The sequence below is a fragment of the Rutidosis leptorrhynchoides genome, chromosome 3, assembly GCF_046630445.1.
Source record: "Rutidosis leptorrhynchoides isolate AG116_Rl617_1_P2 chromosome 3, CSIRO_AGI_Rlap_v1, whole genome shotgun sequence".
NCBI lineage: Eukaryota > Viridiplantae > Streptophyta > Magnoliopsida > Asterales > Asteraceae > Rutidosis > Rutidosis leptorrhynchoides.
Window position 1 is genome coordinate 455,139,732 of NC_092335.1, and position 20,024 is coordinate 455,159,755.

The following is a 20,024-nucleotide window of genomic DNA, read 5'->3' on the forward strand; positions in this document are numbered from 1 at the left end:
TTAATAATTTTATCGGTATTGCAAACAAAGTTGTAAATATTTAAATCAAAGTATTAATATTTTAGTCTTTCATAATTATTTTATAAAAAAGACTACTTTTTTTTTTCAGCGAAAAAGAAACGATATATAAATAAACCTTCATCAAAATGATGAAAGGAACGAATACAAAATACATGCATCGGCTAGTATACATAGGAACTATTGCTAAACACTAAGCCGAAAAACATAACAATGCGGGATTAAACTCCCAAACATAAAATTGATGCGAACAACATAACTTATGAAAAGTGGCCCACGGGAATACTTTGAGCTTGATTTGTCGTACGATAGACTTCCAACAAGTGTAATTGTCATTGAAAACGAAGTCATTTCTTGCTAACCATATGGACCAAAGCGTTGCCGGGCCGATCAAACTCCAAAACTTTTTATCGCCAATGCCCATAACATGAAACCAATCACTTGAAAACTCTAAAATAGTTTTTGGGATCACCCATCTCACGTTCCACCAATTAAAGAGGGCGGACCAAATGCTAAATGACCAAGTACGATGCAAAAGCAAAAGCTCCACGGATTCGGGGATTAAATTGCACCATATACAAAGCGATGAAAAATGATCCCGAAGAATTTGCCTTCGGATAAGAGTCTCTTTAACCGGAAAACAACGATTACATGCCAACCAATGAAAAATGGAAATTTTGGAAGGGACCCGGTTATTCCAAACAATTTTTTTTTTCCAATCTAGTAAATTAGAATTATCCGCTATAACAAGAATTCTCATGGCTTCTGGCACACTAAAAATCCCTGTAGCTGATGGAACCCATACTACTTCGTCGACTCCAGTAGATGGATGGAATGAAGATAGCATGTTATTTAGATTAGAAACCATCATGTGCTCTTAAAAACTAATGGGCCTAATTAAGTGAAACACCCAGCCCGATTGAACACTGTGGCCCAATTCGTCCCAAAAAGCATCAACATGGGACGATTGTGAATTACATAATGCGTACAAAGTGGGATATCTATCTTTAAGTGCAAAGTTCCCGAGCAAAAAATCGTGCCAAAATAAAATTTGAGAACCATCCCGAAGCTTCCATTTCCAACAACTTGGGCCAACCAAATTCATCACCATTGTCTCTTGAATTGCTAAAAATTGTAATTAAAAATTATTGACCAAATCACCCGCCATTTGACCTTTATTTATATTACCTAAGCCTCGGGTGTTCCATGAGGCTAACCTCATGCTCTCGATAATTTTGTTGGCAATTCTTCGGCCGCCAACTTGTCCATAACACTACCAAATTTAACTAACTCTTCTATGAACGAATTTTTCTTAGGATTATGCTTTTCTAATTCGTCCCCACTATACACATGAGCTAAATTAGAGGTACTCCCTTTGTTTTTGCTAGTGCGAATTTCACTAACAGTATCGAACATAGGGGAACCATTAGTGTCCTGATTAAGAACCTCATTCTTTTCACGAATTACCTGAGGGTTATTTTCATTTGAAGTTTTAATGCTATTACCCCTTTTACGTATTTCCCCACAAACTTGTTTACATGATAAATCAACACAACCATTTGAATTTTGAAAAGTGGCAGAGACTTTTTTGGATGTTAGTTGAACATTTTGGGTGGTAGGTGTGCATGGTATTTTGTTTGTAACTTGAGGACGTGGCACAGAAGATAGTGGAGGAAAATTTGTTTCATCTAGGTCAATGATATTACTATGGGAATTTTGGTCAGGCTCAAAGCATGCTTCAGATTCAACATTGTCTAAACAATCTAAATTTGGGAAAGGGGTTGAAACAATATTAGACTTACTGGTTAAACTTGTTTGATGTGTCATTTCTTTGTCCCCTTCTTTTGATGAAAGTAACAAGTCTTCACTTGGCTTATTACCCATTTTGGGAGAGAGAGGAGTTTGAAACATGTCTTCTAAACCCAATGAACCCGAAATAGCAACATTCTTGTTTGACTCTGTAACCGGTTCAGAAACATCACGTGTAACCCCTTCTGCCTGAGATAATGGAATTTCCGGCACCGATCTATCTTTGATAATTGCAACTTCTTCATTAACATTCTGATCAATAAACGGAGCTGATTTACTTGTTATACCTTGAATCATCATATTATGAAGTTCAATGTCTTCGTCAGAAATATCTTCAACATTGGCTTTAACTTTGATCTCATGAACCCAAATTTTACTTGAGGCATTGGAAGGTAATTTGACCGTTACGTGCTGTTGAATTGGAGCCGGATCAGTAAGTTCGGCCATAACGAAAAGTGTTTCCGCATGTTTCAATTGGGAGGATTTTGGGTCGACGTGAATGACTTCGCCGCCTATCTCGCCGACGATGAGATTCAATGAATCGATGGATGAACACTCCACTGGACATCCCCTGATTTCGAGTCGTGCAAACCTAGAGAATTTGAGGGCACGTTGTGACATTGGCTGGACTTTTAGGAATTCCAAACTACTCAATGTCGGGCCTGAATTAATTCTCTTGAAGCTTTCTTGGTCCCTGCATTCGACTATATACCCGTAATTGCCCCATGATATCAGCGAATTAATACAAGCTTCACGTGACTTTAACCACTTAAACAATTTTTCGGATTGAATTGGTGTTCGATCTACGATCATAGCAGCCATATTCATCTTATCTTTAACATCTTGTTCTGCAGTTAACAAGATTTCCGACGATCTATTGCCAGAAATAGGAGAGACCACCGGCATCTTATTCTCGGTTTCGATCATGTCCACTTTAGCATAACCCACGGATAGAAACCTGTCATTGAACCTTGTTTTATTCATGCTTCTTATTGCTTTATCTGCAGCCTCAATCGATTTGAATTTAATGAAGACATAAGTTCTGCCATTCTTCCAGGCGAACCCCTTTATTGGGCAGAAGATTTTGAAAGCGTTGTTGATACTGGCTAGGTTTGATGATTTCGTAATTCCTCCAACGAACACAGTGGATTTACGGGCGAATAAAGGTTGTTTTGAACGAATACTTGCATTAGAATGGGAATAGTTTTTGAAGTTTGATTGAAATCTGGTTGGGTTAATTGGTATTGAATTTGGGAAAGATGGTTGAAACAAACGGTTAGAATTCATGTTTTTAGCCGTAGTTCATCACATTCAGGACATTGCTGCCATTGAATGTTTGTTTTGTGGGAGATGGGAATTAGGAATTTGAAAATTTACATTTCATACTCTTCCAAAATTCTAGCTGACCCTTGACATTGAGTTTTATAACTGATAAATTTCATTTAAAAAAAAAAAAAAAAAAAAAAAAAGACTACTCATATGATAAAATGCTTGCAACAAAATTATAAATTATGTTATTCTTTCATAAGCCTTTCAAATTATTAAAATAAAAAATAAATATTAATGGTGGCAAGTTATGAGCTAGTAGTATAAAAGTGACATTTAAAAAAGTTAAACGACTAAATTACTCTTGTGAATGCCAATGAGTTCTTGCTTCATTGGTATCCATGTTTCATGGATTCGAGAGTGACCCAGGTTCGAGTCTAACAACTAACAACTAACCTTGCCTTTCAAAAAAAAAAAAAAAAAAAAATTACTCTTGTGAATAGTGTCCACCATCATCACAATTAGTGTATACGGAGTAGTTATTATATATAGTTATATTACTAGTTATTGACCGGTGAATTCGCGAGTTAGTTTAAAACGATTGTTTAAAAAGATTAAATTTAAACTTGGTGGAAATGTGAAGTTCATATAATTACAAGTTTAGAAGATACTTCAGAATAACATGAGAAGAAAAGAGATGTATAAATGTTGGGTTGTTTTGTGAAAAGAAATAAAACATTATGAAAGATAGGTACAAAATAACATGGAATAACATAACATACTCATTTAAGAGAAAAATTATCTCAAAACACGATTTTTTAATGATGAACAGAGAAAGCATCAAACAGTTCAATATCACTTTCATATTGAAAAGACAAATTTAGAGAAGAAAAAATGCACCAACACAAATATATAATTTAAAGAGTCTAGTATTTAATGCTTTACATATACATATATCCCACATAACCCATGATACACCCAAATTATGGATCAAATCACATGTTACCAAACCATTTACACTCTCCATGATCACTTGTAATCTTATCCTTCATCTAGCCTTCTCCAGCATCATTGACGTGTAGATCCCTTCATCTGCCCTATCACCTTCTTTGTCAAGATTGGAAACCACAACCTTGTATAACACAACATAGTAACTAACAAATGACAAATGATCTAAAGTGGTAAATAAACATATTATGGTTTAATGCAGTTCATTTCAATTATATGTTTAACCTAAAAGTTTAATACAAACCAAACATGATGTAACATATGTACCTTTCTAAATCGAAATATTTGCATAAAACATTTTAAACAATTTAGGACCAAAAAATAAAAGAGCATAATCTTCCGTTTATACCAACCCATACATGAAACACTTTAAGCAATTTAGGATCAAGAAAATGCTCAAAACCACGATTGTTATAACTAAAACAAAACATGCTTACTAATACTAAGAAACATACCAGTCATTTCATCGAGCATATGGGTGCATTTAAGAGGATACATAGCTTCTTTTTAGAAAGACAGAGGATGCATACCTTTTGACTAATCTAACAAATATATTATGTCTTTAACACCAAGGAATTGAAGTAGATAAGCAGCAAACATTCTTTCTAAATCAGATATTACTCCCTGCATCATAGATTAAACTCTATTATTAACTCATTCTAATATATAAGTATATATTAACCATTTTCGTACACCTCCATATTGTCAATAAATAAGCAACAACCCATACTAATCATATGAGACTTACCAAAACTATAATAATCATTTGTGGAACCAAAACAAACAAAACCAAAAGAAACGAAAACAGAATCCAGTTCACAAATATAAGGTAACTAATAAGTCATAAAAACTTACACAATTAGAACAAACACTAACAAAGGATTCAACTATCTTTTCCTGTCCACGAAAATGCTGTAAATTTTGCTCACAAAATAAATCAAATGAAAGTTGAAGTACACATTTAGATGATAGAATTCAATGACAAAATTTTATAGCGCTAATCTTAACTTTAACAGTGATATTTTCCAGCTTTTTCCATGTTCACCCTGCCAAGTGCAACCTTCATCAAAACATAAACTCAAACTACTACCTTTTTCCATGTTTACCTGATGTAATTTAAACAAATTTACCTGCTGTTAACACATCTAGTAATCTGCTGCAAGAAACTAATTTATCATAAAACCAAGAAACTATAATTGTTGTTAGTAGTTATTCTTCAGTATCATATGTTATAAGAACTTTTAGGTCATACCATGTATCTCAAATTCTTTTGGACATTTCATCGAGCAACTTTTATTCATTTACATATTCATCATCGAACACCAATCCTAGCCACAACCACTCGCTTGTTTAGTTCCTCCTGCATAATAAACCCAAAAATTTTAACAATTAAAGGTAATAATTTCAATTTCAATGAATATCTACAACAACAAACAATAAAACTGTTTGTATGAATCCATTAAGATTATTGCATTTTGAAAAGGAAGAACGTTGATTGTCTTACCTTGGATCGATTCTTCTTCAAAATAGGGTTCCTTTTAGTTTTGTGTGAATTGATTAATAAGAATCGATTATTGCCAAAGTCTACAAAAACACCTAATTAAAGGTGACTGATGAGCAGGTGATTGAATTATGAAGATTTCGATTTGATTGTAATGGTGTTTCTTCTTGAATCGATATCTGTTCTCAATTGATCCGTTCCAACATAATAAATTATGACTGACAAAAACTAAAAACCTAAAAAGCATTTACTTTTATTATATAAACAGATCCTATCCATAATAACATATCAGATTTAAGATGGTGATGAAATTGTATGATGATGAAACCCTAATTGCGATTTTAGAGATTAGGGTTGTATACTATTAGAAAATATAAACACGACTGACTCTTTTCTTTTTGTTAATTTTTTAAAATTTAATTAATTAGTGTTAATTAGATCATCAAGATGGTTTAGAATTTTTTTTTTTTAATTTTTAATTGAAGGAAAAAGTTTATTTATGTTGTCATCATTTTACAATTACAATTTTTAAAGAATCTATGGATATATTATATATTATATTATTATATATTAATTATAATATTATATATATAATAATATATAATATATATAATTATATAATATATAAGGGACTAAATGTTACTAATATATAAAAAATATGGTAATTTAATGGAAAATGAGAAAGAGATGAAGGGTTGAGAATAAAATTCCCAAACGGTTGCGACATTTCCTCCGGCTGCTACTCCCCCAAACCGTAGCTCCTCTTCGACGTTGTCGACGGTGACTTTCGGGCTGTCTATGGCTGCCGCCACTTTTCCGGTTTTCTTGTGCCATCGTTCCACCACTTCTTATACCCCTTGATTTGAACAATTACTCCTTTCATGCTTTGTTTTCTCACAGTGGGAGCAATTGAGCCTCGATTTATCGTGTTTTCATGGACGATGCTCCAGCGAATAAGTTCGGTTGTGGTTAGCGGCTACTTCGGCTTACTAAAGATCCTTAGTTAGCCGTTAGATTACTTTTCTAATGGCTAAAATCTTAACTAAGGCATGAAGCCTTATGATGAAGGGACCCGTTCATATACAATATAAACGATTCACAATAGTTGATTACATCGCGAGGTATTTGACCTCTATATGATACATTTTACAAACATTGCATTCGTTTTTAAAAGACAAATTTTCTTTACATCGAAAGTTGACGGCATGCATACCATTCCATAATACATCCAACTGTAATTGACTTAATAATAATCTTGATAAACTCAACGACTCGAATGCAACGTCTTTTGAAATATGCCATGAATGACTCCAAGTAATATCCTTAAAATAAGCTAATGCACAGCGGAATATTTCTTTAATACCTGAGAATAAACATGCTTTAAAGTGTCAACCAAAAGGTTGGTGAGTTCATTAGTTTATCATAAATAATAATTTTATAATTTTAATAGACCACAAGATTTTATATTTCCATTTCTCATAAACATCATGCATAAAAATCATTCATATGGATTGAACACCTGATAATCGACCTTAACAAAATGCATATAGAATATTCCCATCATTCCGGGACAACTTCGGACATGATAAATTCGTCATCATTCCGGGACAACTTCGGACATGATAAATTCGCCATCATTCCCGAACAACTTCGGACATGATAAATTCGTCATCATTCCGGGACAACTTCGGACATGATAAATTCGCCATCATTCCGGGACAACTTCGGACATGATAAAAAGGGCATATTCGATTTCGATAATTCAACCATAGAATGTAGTTTCGATTACTTGTGTCTATTTCGTAAAACAGTTATAAAAGTATCGCATGTATTCTCAGTCCCAAAAATATATATAAAAATGGAGTAATGAAACTCACAATCCAATATTTTGTAGTAAAAATATTCATACGACGGAAATGAACAATGCAGGGTTGGCCTCGGATTCACGAACCTATATTATTTATATATATTAAACCATGTAATCGTAATCGAACAATTTATATACGTATTTATTAGTGATATCATTTTATAACTTATGTGTTTTATTAAAATATTTTAATATTACCAATAATGATAACTTAATAATAATGATACTAATTAATGATAATGATAATACTTATTAAGGATAATAATGATAAAATTAATAATACTAATATTGTTTAAAATGATGATTTTAATAAAAATGATAGTTTTTAATAATAATAATAATAATAATAATAATAATAATAATAATAATAATAATAATAATAATATAATAATAATAATAGTAATAATAATAATAATAATAATAATAATAATAATAATAATAGTAATAATTTTTAAAATGATAATTAGTAAGATTTTTTTTACTAATCATAATATTAACAATAATGATACTAATATTAAATATTAAATATTAATAATAATAATAATAATAATACTTATAATAATATTAGTAGTAAAAATAATAATAATCTTAATATTGCTATTAATAATGATAGCAATAATTATAATTATGATAATAATACTCATTTTAATGATAATAATATGTATTTGCATTATTATAGTAACATTAATAATTAATTTAACCATAATAATAATAATAATCATAATTGTAACAATCATTATAATAATAATAATATTTGGTGGTTAATTCTTTTATTGGTAATAATAATATTAACAGTTATAATACTAATAATAATAATAATAATCAAAATCATAATAATAATAATGATAAAAATTATAATTCTAACAGTAATAACAATAATAATAATAATAAAGATTTTTGAAATTTAGAAACTACCTCATAAAGCCTTTTTAAAAAAAATTGCCACTAGTCGGGCTCGAACCCGATACCTCACGTTAAACACACAACATCCCACACCAATGCTCTATCTAATTCTTTCACCAATGCTCTATCTAATTCTTTCCTGATATAATCTGTATCATAAATATTTTTATCCTATATTAAATTTGTCTCAGATTCTTCTTCACACTCAATATCGAATTAATCAGATCAAAATCTATTCTAGTTAAATGTTTTGATTTTGTTAGGACCTAAAATCGATTCATATTCATATTCTAAGAGTGTTTGATTATTAGGAAATAAAATAGTAAAAAAAAATAAACCGGAAGCAGAAGCTGTATGCTTCGTAAAAAAATTTTTAACTCCATTTTTGATTTAACAATTTGAATTCAATTAGGTCATGATGTTAACATGAACTAGACACTAAATCGTTAGTATAAACTTCTGGAATCATTACTTTAACCCAAAACATCAAAAAAATTACAAATTTCATGAAGAACAATTCTTTTGACTTTTTGAAATTAAAAGTTTAACTTAAAATTTTGAATTCAATTTAAGGAATTAAGAGCTGGAACTTTGCAGATAGATTCACAAAAAGGTTTCTATCCTAACTGCAATATTAGATTTTGAAATTCAATTTGAATTTATGCTATTGTATGTCACAGTCAATAAAGCTATGAACATCAAAACGAATTTTAAGTTTTTGATTGTTTTAGATTATAATTGAAACATGAAAAGAGTTCTAAATCAGTAATATAAACTTTCTAAATCTTCAATTAAACTTAAAACATAAGAACAAGTTCGAATTTTACCATGATCCATTTGGTTGACTTTTTGAGATAAATCTTTGACTCCATAATTCGACTTTGATAATAAGAATTGGAAGTTGAATCTTTCTATATAGTTTAAACGAAGAATTCCTAACACTATAGCATTTATAGATTCTGCTATTTGATTCGAATTTGAATTATGGCATAAATCACCAAGAACAGAGACTAACGATGTTTATCTGTTTCTTTTTTTTTATTCGTTCAACAGCCCAAGTAATTATATACAGAATGAATTATTGTTTGATAATGTTAATGAGATAGACGTGTATCAGATTACGACAGAAACAAATTTGCAGAACAGTTTGATTGAAAATAAAGAAAATCGTACCAGTTTCTTTGATTTTTATAATTAATATAATAATTAAATTAATTTTCATAATTAATATATATATATATGCAATTAATAATAATAGTAATAAAAAAATAAAAAAATGATAATAATATTACTAATGATAATAATAATAAATTGTGTTATTTTCTAATAACTATAATAATAATAATAATTTTTAATGAATAATGTTAATAATAATAATATCTAATAATAATAATACTAATATTAATCATAATAATAAACTTATAAATTTTACTACTATTTATAACAATAATTATATTAACAAGGATAACAATAATTTTAGTAATAATAATATCATAACAAATTATATGAATCAACTTTCATATCTATATATTATCTATTGAAACTATCAATATGAGTAACACTGAGTTTAATATTAATATTAGTATTGATATTGATATTAGTATAACAATCATGTTTTTAATTTTGTAATTACATTTAACATATTAATATTATATATTACAGTTATACCATATATATGGTATGATAATATATATTGAATATTTATTATTTATCTAATTTAATACAAATATATTAAATACTATGTACTATGTGTTTGCATATTAAATGTGAAAATATCATTGTCTTATATATATATAAGTATTATATATATTTATTTAATATATTATATTCTTTCATCATAAAAATAAATTTCGACATATAATATTTATAACTTTTATATATATATTCCAATATATTTATGATAATAATTATAGAAATCATATATATCTATACATATATTTATTTTAATAACAACTTATTTTGTATGTTATTTAATTCTAATGATTCACTAACATTTTTATTAATACATACATTTATATTTATATAATTTTATTTATTTACAAACAATTATTCGTGAATCGTCGGGCATAGTTAAAGGTCAAATGATTTCATGAAATAGTTCAAAAACTTTGAGATTCAGTTTAACAGACTTTGCTTATCGTGTCGGAAACATATAAAGATTAAGTTTAAATTTGTTCAGAAATTTCCGGGTTGTCACATATGATGTTATTTGAAAGTTTTAATTTGCTTACATCTTAAATATGCAGATGTTGAGCTTGAAGGCTAGTTCTTTGCTGTGATCTATTGTGATTCTGTACCGATGTGATCTCTTGTCCAATTAGGAGATGATGCAGACAACATCACTGATTCTAATAATCCAGGTTTGCATTTGTTCTTATACTTCTTTATTCTAACATTAACATGAAGGTTGATTGTTAACATACACGTAACTTGATTAGCAATGTTTTATAGTTATAGTGGAGATTATTTATTTATATTTCATTTCTAGTTTGTATCTTAGCAGTTAGAAGTAAGTGTTTGTTGGAAGTAAGGTCGATAAATATGTTGATTGACTTGAAGCCGGTACTTATGAGCGATCATCATAAAGTTAATGACTGATCAGATAAGTTTTAAGTTTGGTACCGGCTCTTCGTTAAGTCACTTTGATACTTATGTTGACCGAAAACCGAGGAACTAGTTGAGGTTAAAAACATAGAAATCCAACCTCTCTATTTTGAACCAAATCCAAGTTTATCAAGAATAAAGTCCAAGAATCTTCAACTAACCGAGTTAAAGGGTTCAATAAATTATACTTTGAACATCATACTTCTTGTTTTTGTACTAAGAAACAACTTCGTTAAGCATTCAATTACACTTTCATCTCTTATATTAAACTGTGTTAAAAATATGATTTGTAAATCAAAGCAATAACTCCATTGAGTCTAGCGTTAAAAGTATTTTTCACATCTTATTATATAAAATAAAATTGCCACTCTATTAATATTAATACATACTCATGCATATAAACACTCTTGCAACAACATACTAGAATAAATAATCTAATAGGTTGATGCGTAAATTCTTAAAATATATGTATAGGTGTACTATACCCAACTAAAACTTTGTTATCACACTTTAACTTTATAATTTATTTATTTACAGTATATAATTTATTATTCTCACACTTTAACTTTATAATTTATATAATTTATTATTCTCACACTTTAACTTTATAATTTGTTATTATCACACTTTAACATTATAGATTAATTGATATTGATTGATATATTGATTATTGTAATCTCTTTACTTGCAGCCCAAACTGCTTTCTCTCTACTTTTAAGTGAACAAAGATTTTTGAATAAACATGTGCAAAAATAAAAATATATTAAATATTAATAGTCATGATTCATGAAGGTATAGTATATGGCAATATAATAGAATTAATTTTTTATAAAACAAAAGTTCTTGGACAAAACTTTATGGATTATTTAGACAGTTAAATATCATAAATTCACTAAATTAAATGATTGCCCAACCAACATATCTACTAAACCTGTGTATTGTGTTGCTCACCTTAGAATTTTCCTTATCACACTCCAAACAATTCTTGATTCGCTGTATTATACGAAAGCAAGATTCTTTAAGAAGGTTGCATCAATGAAAAAACAGTGTTCACTTCATCATAAATATGCTCTCTTTTCTAGTTTTGTTTTGGTTTGTTTTGTCCCATCGATATCATATGTCGATGCTAGAAATGAGACGGATCATTTGGCCTTGTTATCGGTTAAAGCGCATATAAATTCAGACCCATATCAAATCATGCCTACATGGAATGATTCGACCCATTTCTGCAACTGGACACGTGTTGTGTGTAGTTCAAGGCACACACGAGTTGTCACACTTGATTTGTCATCAGGTGGATTTTCAGGTACAATATCACCTGCAGTTGGTAACCTGTCGTTTCTTAGAACGCTTACGTTACGCAACAATAGTTTTACAAGAATTTGCAAAGTTATGGAGATTAAGAAAGCTAATAATTTTGATGAATCTTTTATCAGGTGAAATTCCTTCGAATATATCTCAGTGTCTAAATCTTATAACACTTGCTCTCGGTGACAACGATTTCGTAGGCATTTTTCCTAATGAGTTTGAATCATTGGTTAGGCTTCAATACTTAAATTTCGAATTGAATAATCTAGTAGGAGAAATACCCAAGTTTATTGGAAACTTTACGTCCCTTATGTTTATATCTGGCTTAGAAAATAATTTTCATGGAAATATTCCAGACACTCTTGGTGGCCGGGCCTTTCAAAAAAAAAAAAAAAAAAAAAAAAAAAAAAAAAAAAAAAAAAAAAAAAAAAACTCTTGGTGGCCGGTTGTCTAATTTGTTATTTTTCGAGTTCGGAAGTAATAATCTTTCGGGTGTTTTACCACCTTCTTTTTTCAATATTTCATCCTTGGAGGAAATAGATCTTCCCAACAATCAATTTGGTGGGAATTTGCCACAAAACATTGCACAAACATTTCCTAAACTCTGTGTTCTTTAACCTTCCAAAAAATAAGTTCACTGGACTTATTCCAGTTTCGTTAACTAATGCCTCGAATCTTGAACATGTAGCACTCAACGAAAATGAGTTTATGGGAAGCGTACCAAGTTTTAATCAGTTAACAAGATTGACGTGGTTTACAGTTAGTAATAATCATCTTGGAAATGGGAAACTCAATGATTTGAATTTTGTATCCTCTTTAGCTAACTGTACTAACTTAAGATCTTTAGGCATCGGTGCTAATAATCTCGGAGGAGTTTTGCCTAAATCTTTGTTTAATTTAACTCAAATTACGTAACTCACAATAGGAGGAAATTTGATTTCTGGAAGTATACCTCATGAGATCGGACAACTAGCTAGTTAAGATAACTAGATTGTTTATGTTCTCAAACCGATTCACTGGTACAATTCCAGATTCATTAGGTAATCTAGTAAACGTCGGTGCAATGTCTCTTTGGGGAAACTTATTTTCGGGCTCTATACCCTCGTCATTTGGAAATCTTACTCTATTAATCACACTCTTTTTACATACTAATAATCTTGTGGGACCGATACCACCAAGTTTATCCAACTGTAAAGGCTTGCAGCTGTTGGATCTTCATAGGAATAATCTCAGCGGGTTCATACCTGATGAAATTTTTGGTCTTTCTTCCTTGACAATAACCTTAGACCTTTCTGATAACCATTTTGTGGGTCCTCTTTCTTCCCAAGTAGGAAAGTTGCGAAATTTGGTTTCGTTTAACGTTTCAAATAACATGTTGTCAGGATCAGTTCCATCTAGTCTTGGAGCTTACACGAGTTTGGTTGCATTATCCATTTCTGCAAACGTCTTTGAAGGTGAAATTCCATCCACATTTAGCTCGTTGAGAGGGCTAGAATTTCTTGATCTTTCAAGAAACAACTTAACAGGGAATATCCCCGAGTACCTAGGAAATTTCTTGTTCATCCACAATTTGAACTTGTCTTTCAATGGTTTTGAGGGAAAGTTGCCCGATAAAGGAGTTTTTAGAAATGTAAGCAAAGTTTTTATTAATGGAAATCCTAAACTTTGCGGTGGATTTCCAGAATTTCAGTTGCCCGAGTGTTCAATTCATCAAGAATCATCCAAGAAAAACAATCTTTCTCGTGTCTTGATGATCATCATTCCAATATTTGGCATGTTTTTGATACTAGTCGTGGCTGTAGTCTTTTATTCAATTTACAAACGAAGATATAGTAAGAAGGTTTCCTTGGTGATTAATTCGGACAACGAAAACTTCCAACAGCTTTCTTATAGAGTCTTATACGAAGCAACAAATGGATTTTCTTCTGCAAACTTGATTGGTAATGGAAAGTTCAGTTATGTCTATAAGGCGATTTTGAACCAAAATAATGGACCAGAAGTTGTTGTTGCTGTGAAGGTACTAAAACTTGCGGTTCATGGTGCTGAAACGAGTTTTATTGCAGAATGTAAAGCTTTAAGAGGTATTAGACATCGAAATCTTGTGAAAATTATAACTTGTTGTTCAGCTATTGATTTTCAAGGGAATGATTTCAAGGCTCTTGTTTATTCTTATATGATTAATGGAAGTTTGGAAAACTGGTTGCATCCGGATCCAATAGTGGGGCCGGAGAACAACGCCAATTCATCCAAACACCTAAATTTTCTCCAAAGATTAAATGTCGTGATAGATGTGGCTAGCGCTTTAGATTATATTCATAACCAGTGTGGATTGCCAATGGTTCATTGTGATATCAAACCAAGTAACGTTTTGCTCGATTCAGATTTTGTTGCTCATCTTGGTGATTTCGGGTTAGCAAGATTTATTCAACAGACTACATTTGGCGTTTCTATAAGCCATGACAGTTCTATTGGTGTAAAAGGAACTGTTGCGTGCGCGCAAAAACATTGGTTAATTTGAGAACTAAGTTACTTTACTGAATCTGTTTGAATAGTTCTAATCTTTTGTGCATGTGTAAAATGTGTAGAATATGGAATGGGAAGTAAGATGTCACCCTATGGTGACATTTACAGCTTTGGAATTCTCATACTAGAGCTGTTTACGGGCAAACGTCCTACTCACAACATGTTTAGTAATAGTTTGAATCTTCATGACTATGTGAGAATGGCTATACCACATCAAGTTATGGAGATAACTGATCCTTTCCTATTCAAAACAAAACAAAACGATAATTTGAGCGCAGGTACTAGTGAAACTGAAATATATGGGCCGATAGAAGAGGGTTTGATTTCAGTGTATCGAATTGGGACTGCATGCTCAGTTGAATCGCCTAGAAGCCGCTTAGACATCAGCAAAGTCATTGACCAACTGCATCATGTCAAGGAAACTTTTTGTGATAGTTTGGATAAAATCTATTTAAGTCATCAAAGGTATCGCTTTATACTCTATATGCTACACATACCATGAAGTCTTACAAATTATGTTTTCATTATGCTTTCTCACTTTATATAATGTGAATGGATGTTAATTCCGTATTAGTCAACATAATCCAGTATGAGTTAGTTAGTGACTGTTTCAAACAATAGTTATACTTTTTGTGATGATAATTTCAAGCATTTGAGTCGTATATTTTGATCGAATTTTTACTTGTGTAATATAATTTATATAATCCTTAAGAAGCTGTATTTCTATGTTGTAGCATGAACCGAATAAATAGAAATCCCTGTTTTGCTCTGTTTTGTTTTGTTCTGTTATGCTCTGTTTTGTTCTGTCCACCATTTTTTTATGTCCGAATATAATGAATATAGGAATCATAAGTTAATGAACATGTAACTATAATAACTCATATGAAGTCCTTTGCTACTTGCAGGTTAAGAACTGAAGCTCGGTTTCGCTGACTATGTGACCGCAACTTGTATACTTACATTTCCCATTTGTTCAGTGTTGCGGTTCTTCGAACTCGTTGAGGTTGATATAACATTCTTCTGAAGTTATGTTTGTATGCTCACATATGTGCCTTGGTTCTCTAGAAACTGTTATTATTAAAAGTAAACAGTCCCGATTGATGATATATTCATATCTTAAAGAGGAAAAGTTATATGAGTATATAAATGCATCATGCGCAGAAGGCCATGCTTTTCATGTTGGTTTGTGATGTATATGACTTACCTGTAACAAATAGAATGTAATCTATCGTATTAATAATCAGTGGCAGAAGCACATAGGGGCAAGCGGGGGCCGTCGCCCCCAGTGGATTTGCAATTTGCAGTGTAATAATTTTGGGTTTTTCAATTTTACCCCACTGAATTTTTTTTTTTTTTTTTTTTTTTTGCCCCAAAGTTTTCAAATTTTGCCCGTAAACCTTCAAATTTTGCCCGTAAACCTTCAAATTTTGCCCCAAAAACTTCATATTTTGCCAAAAAATCTCCATCTTCTACCCAACATAAGTTGCTACATTTTTAAAAAAAATTCGCCCCGGGTAAAAAAAATTCTGTTTTCGCCACTGTTAATAATACTAATGAATATGAGTGAAACATGAAAGTTGTATCGCCATTCTCTTGATAAATACCATCATGAATCAACTCTATGGTTAAATGTTCTTCCATAGCTTCATGTTGGTTTATGTAATTCAGTGATGGAACTCTTAATGCTTCATGTATCAACTTTATGATTTCGTATGCGATCTTGGCCGTCTTAATGATTTAGAATGATATATAAAAGAAAATGGGAATTATTAATCACCACTGGAACTACAAAGCTTGGCCTTCTGCTCAGATGCATTTATATACTCAAATAACTTTTCATCTTTGATATTCAAATATAATATGAACATCAATTGGTTGTTTACAATTATTAACAGTTATAGTTAATAGTTGTTGTTTCTAAAAAACCAAGACCCATTTGTGAGCATACAAACACATCTGCAGAAGAACGGTAAATCATCCTCAACGAGCTGGGGGGACCGCAACAATGAACAAAAGGCAAATGTACAGGTACAACATGCGGTTGCATGGTCTATAAAACCCGAGCTAAAGGACTTGGGATATATAAGTTATTACTAGTTTAATGACTCATAAAATCACGGGTTTGATAAAAACATTATCATTTAAAATTCAAACACAATATGGTAACATAATGTAGTCTCCTATGGTACAAACCCTCGTAAATTTCCTTGTAAATTACATTTTTTAAAGTACTATCAACTCTCATCCCATTATCACGTATAAGTACATAAAATCCCTTCTTCATTGTAACCATTAACTTCGTCTATCTCTCTCCACTAAAATCTCTTTGAATTGATTGATAGACAAAAATGAACATTAAAATAGACAACTCCAAATAGCATTGTAAATTTAAAATGAAATGAATGTATTACAGATTAGTTACAATGGATAACAAATAATGGATCAAACATCATGTTTAAAAGATCTGTAATAACAAATATGAAACGCGGTCATATGGGTTCAAAAAATCTAGCACTACCAAAGGTGAGACGGATCATCAAAATTTAGCCAACTTTCAGTTAGTCATTATGATGACCCATTACCCAAATTTCTAATGTAAACCTTCTTTTCTATGAACAAACAAATAAGGTGATGACAAAGTACATGTCAAATGCCAAAACTTTAAAGGTTCTTAAGCTTTAATATACTTTTGCTTTGAAATAGAGTATCATTCTATAGCTGCAGCAAGTTGTATCTAAACCACAATATTACTTGCTCTAAACCATTTTACTACTTACTCTGGATAAGAGATTTTCTTTTAAGTGTCACTACATGATCACTTATATCGGAGACAATTTTCACAGATCAAGGCATCACAATATCAGATTGATCGGAATAAGGATTACGATCTTCTGTTTAAGCTTCAAATTATCCTCCGTAGTTCCTACTTTTAGTGTACTTTTTATGTTAAAAATATATTTTTTGAGACTCATAGTTTCTACATCTATTTATCCAAATTTTACTCCATTTGACCAAAATTGCTAAATGCCTTTGTTTTCTTCTATACACACAAAGCATCCAATATACTTATGAGAGTTACTTATATATTGATACTATAAACATCATCTTTATCAACTATCACGACAAACGTTGTTTAATAAAACACCCTTAAATGGAGGACTAAAAAAATTAAAACCAATCATATATGCTATCTCAATCTATTGATATAATAGCTAACATTTAATAACAATAGCTCTCTCACACACTCAAACGAAAAAATGTGCAAGGTACATCAACACAACTCTTGTGCCATTTGACAAAGTTCATGTCATAAAGCAACATAAAGATGGAAAACTTTCTTTAAATAATAGACGGTAAAGTAAGCATCAAAGTAACATACCTTGAAAAGCAGTTTAAGAATTGTCAGCTATTTCAGTATCATCAAGCTCTACCATCATGCACAATTATTTAAAACGCTGTTAGAACTTAAAATATAAATTTTCTCCATTTACTTGGATCCCTTACACATTGACACTTTCACATGATCAGATATAAAATTGAAAGCATGCACTGATTTAATTTATCCCCAACACTCATTAAGTACATTAAACTGGTTACAATATAACTTCCTCAACACTAAATGTTGCCCATAATGAAAGTGTCCATTAAACTGATTATCAAACATAAAATTAAAACTTTTAGGTACATGAGCATACATAACTTCAAGAAATGCAAATTGCACAAAGGAGTGACTCTTCGATTGAATATTCACCATTAACTAAAAGTGACAAATTACCAGAAGTAACAAATTACCTACATATAGATATGCGCTTTTATCTCAAGTCAATTCCATGGAGTTTGAGATATGCTAATCTTTGAGCAGGGGTAGATTGGGTCATAGATATACCCTTTTCAAACTTTCTATAATTTTCGAGTTCAACTTTCGTCATAAAAGAGAAGATGATAGAAAAAGAAAAACTTACAAATGGAATTAACTATCCATCAAGACTGCTTCAAGCTGGAAAAAAAGCCAAAAAATAGCATGAAAAAATGATTGCGAAACAGTACCAATTATGAAACAGAAGGCTGATCAATCAATAGATTTCACACAAAACATGTATAACCAAGATAGTTGGAGGCTTTTATTCTTGGTGCCTCTTCTTTTACCTTGTTGCAAGGAAATCTATAACATTCTTATGACCAAGATTATTCATTTAACCAAGATTATTCTTTTGCAACACATAAAAATTTGTCAATCTGAATTTTTTTTCTTCACAAAGTTAGCCATTTTTCATTTGGAAATTTTATCAAACACTTGGTGTGCATCATGTATAATGTTAATAAAAAAGAAACATAATCTTTCAAAAGTAATAACTTTGTAGCATCCAAAATCTCATCAATTACTCATGAATTACTGAGCTTTACAAACCTGAAACATAGAACTGAAACGTAGACTAAAACTAATCAAGGTTTACAAACCTGGAATCTTCGTTTGAACCACCACCAACCGTTCTATCCAATTTGGTCCGAGAAACCTCATCGATTTTTGTGGCAAACACATACTGATGAACTGCAAAACCCCCAAAATTGAATGCAGATTTCGGTATTACCTGGCACAGAGATAAACATGAAAGGAAAGCGATAAGAATGGAAATTCGAGTATTTGGAAATATATTATAGTGCTCAGAATGAATTTGTTGAATAAGACAGTGATGGAGAAGAAAGACGCGGGGAAATCAGGTGAAGAATGTAAAAGATTATCATAGTTAATGAAGAAACTTAGGAAGATGAAGAAACCTTAAAAGGAAGAAGAAAAAGTTGAAGAGCGTATCTGTATCTGGAGCTATCTTCTAGTTCTGGGGTTTATTTTGATTCGGGAAAAAAAGATCATATGTGGTTGAAGGCGTTTTTTACTTATGTTACTGATCAATGTATTTTTTTTTAAAGTAAATATTTTTATGATATAAGCATCAGTGGCTGAAATTTTTTCTTTTTATTTAATATTTATTTTTGTGCTTGAAAAGTGTCTATTTATTACATCATCATTTTACAATTTTAATAGAAACTATAGATAGATAGATATAGATAGCTGCATTTGCATTAGTTTGTGATTCCTATTGTTAGAGCGAATCGGATCTTTAGATCGATGTTTCGAGCGAATCATTAATTTTCGGGTATCTATTGATCGAACCGATCAAGAATTGATGGATTAGATCGATGCTTTGAGTTGTTATTCGA

The 20,024-nt window shown here is 30.8% G+C and overlaps 2 protein-coding genes and 2 long non-coding RNA genes across 7 annotated transcripts; 1 reads left to right on the forward strand and 3 right to left on the reverse strand.

The window, feature by feature from the left end:
• Positions 1-211: 211 nt before the first annotated feature.
• On the reverse strand, positions 212-886 carry LOC139901572 (uncharacterized). Its single transcript, XM_071884267.1, has one exon. The coding sequence runs from the start codon at positions 884-886 to the stop codon at positions 212-214; it is 675 nt and encodes a 224-aa protein (XP_071740368.1).
• A 3,160-nt stretch (positions 887-4,046) lies between these two features.
• LOC139897997 (uncharacterized) lies at positions 4,047-5,954 on the reverse strand. 4 transcript variants are annotated; one of them, XR_011776846.1, is made up of 4 exons: positions 5,606-5,954; positions 5,354-5,461; positions 4,632-5,207; positions 4,047-4,225 (listed from the first exon to the last, which is right to left on the reverse strand). It is a non-coding gene; the product is annotated as an uncharacterized lncRNA (long non-coding RNA). The 4 variants fall into 4 exon arrangements; XR_011776844.1 differs by having other exon boundaries at positions 4,632-4,725; positions 4,957-5,461; XR_011776845.1 differs by having other exon boundaries at positions 4,557-4,725; positions 4,957-5,461.
• Positions 5,955-13,039: 7,085 nt separating this feature from the next.
• Positions 13,040-14,802, forward strand: LOC139901573 (uncharacterized). Its single transcript, XM_071884268.1, has 2 exons — positions 13,040-14,365; positions 14,666-14,802. Exons 1-2 carry the CDS (start codon positions 13,282-13,284, stop codon positions 14,800-14,802), a joined length of 1,221 nt encoding a protein of 406 aa, XP_071740369.1. The 5' UTR covers positions 13,040-13,281.
• Positions 14,803-17,170: 2,368 nt separating this feature from the next.
• Positions 17,171-19,696, reverse strand: LOC139897998 (uncharacterized). Its single transcript, XR_011776847.1, has 3 exons — positions 19,584-19,696; positions 19,266-19,396; positions 17,171-18,804 (listed from the first exon to the last, which is right to left on the reverse strand). It is a non-coding gene; the product is annotated as an uncharacterized lncRNA (long non-coding RNA).
• Between the last annotated feature and the right edge of the window lie 328 nt (positions 19,697-20,024).

Excerpts from the sequence above, each read along its gene's own strand:
- LOC139901572 (XM_071884267.1), bottom strand. The coding sequence starts at position 886 with ATGGTTTCTAATCTAAATAACATGCTATCTTCATTCCATCCATCTACT.
- LOC139901573 (XM_071884268.1), top strand. The coding sequence starts at position 13,282 with ATGTTCTCAAACCGATTCACTGGTACAATTCCAGATTCATTAGGTAAT. Across the intron at positions 14,366-14,665 it reads AGAATGTAAAGCTTTAAGAG|ATTTTGTTGCTCATCTTGGT; the intron begins GTATTAGACATC and ends TGCTCGATTCAG.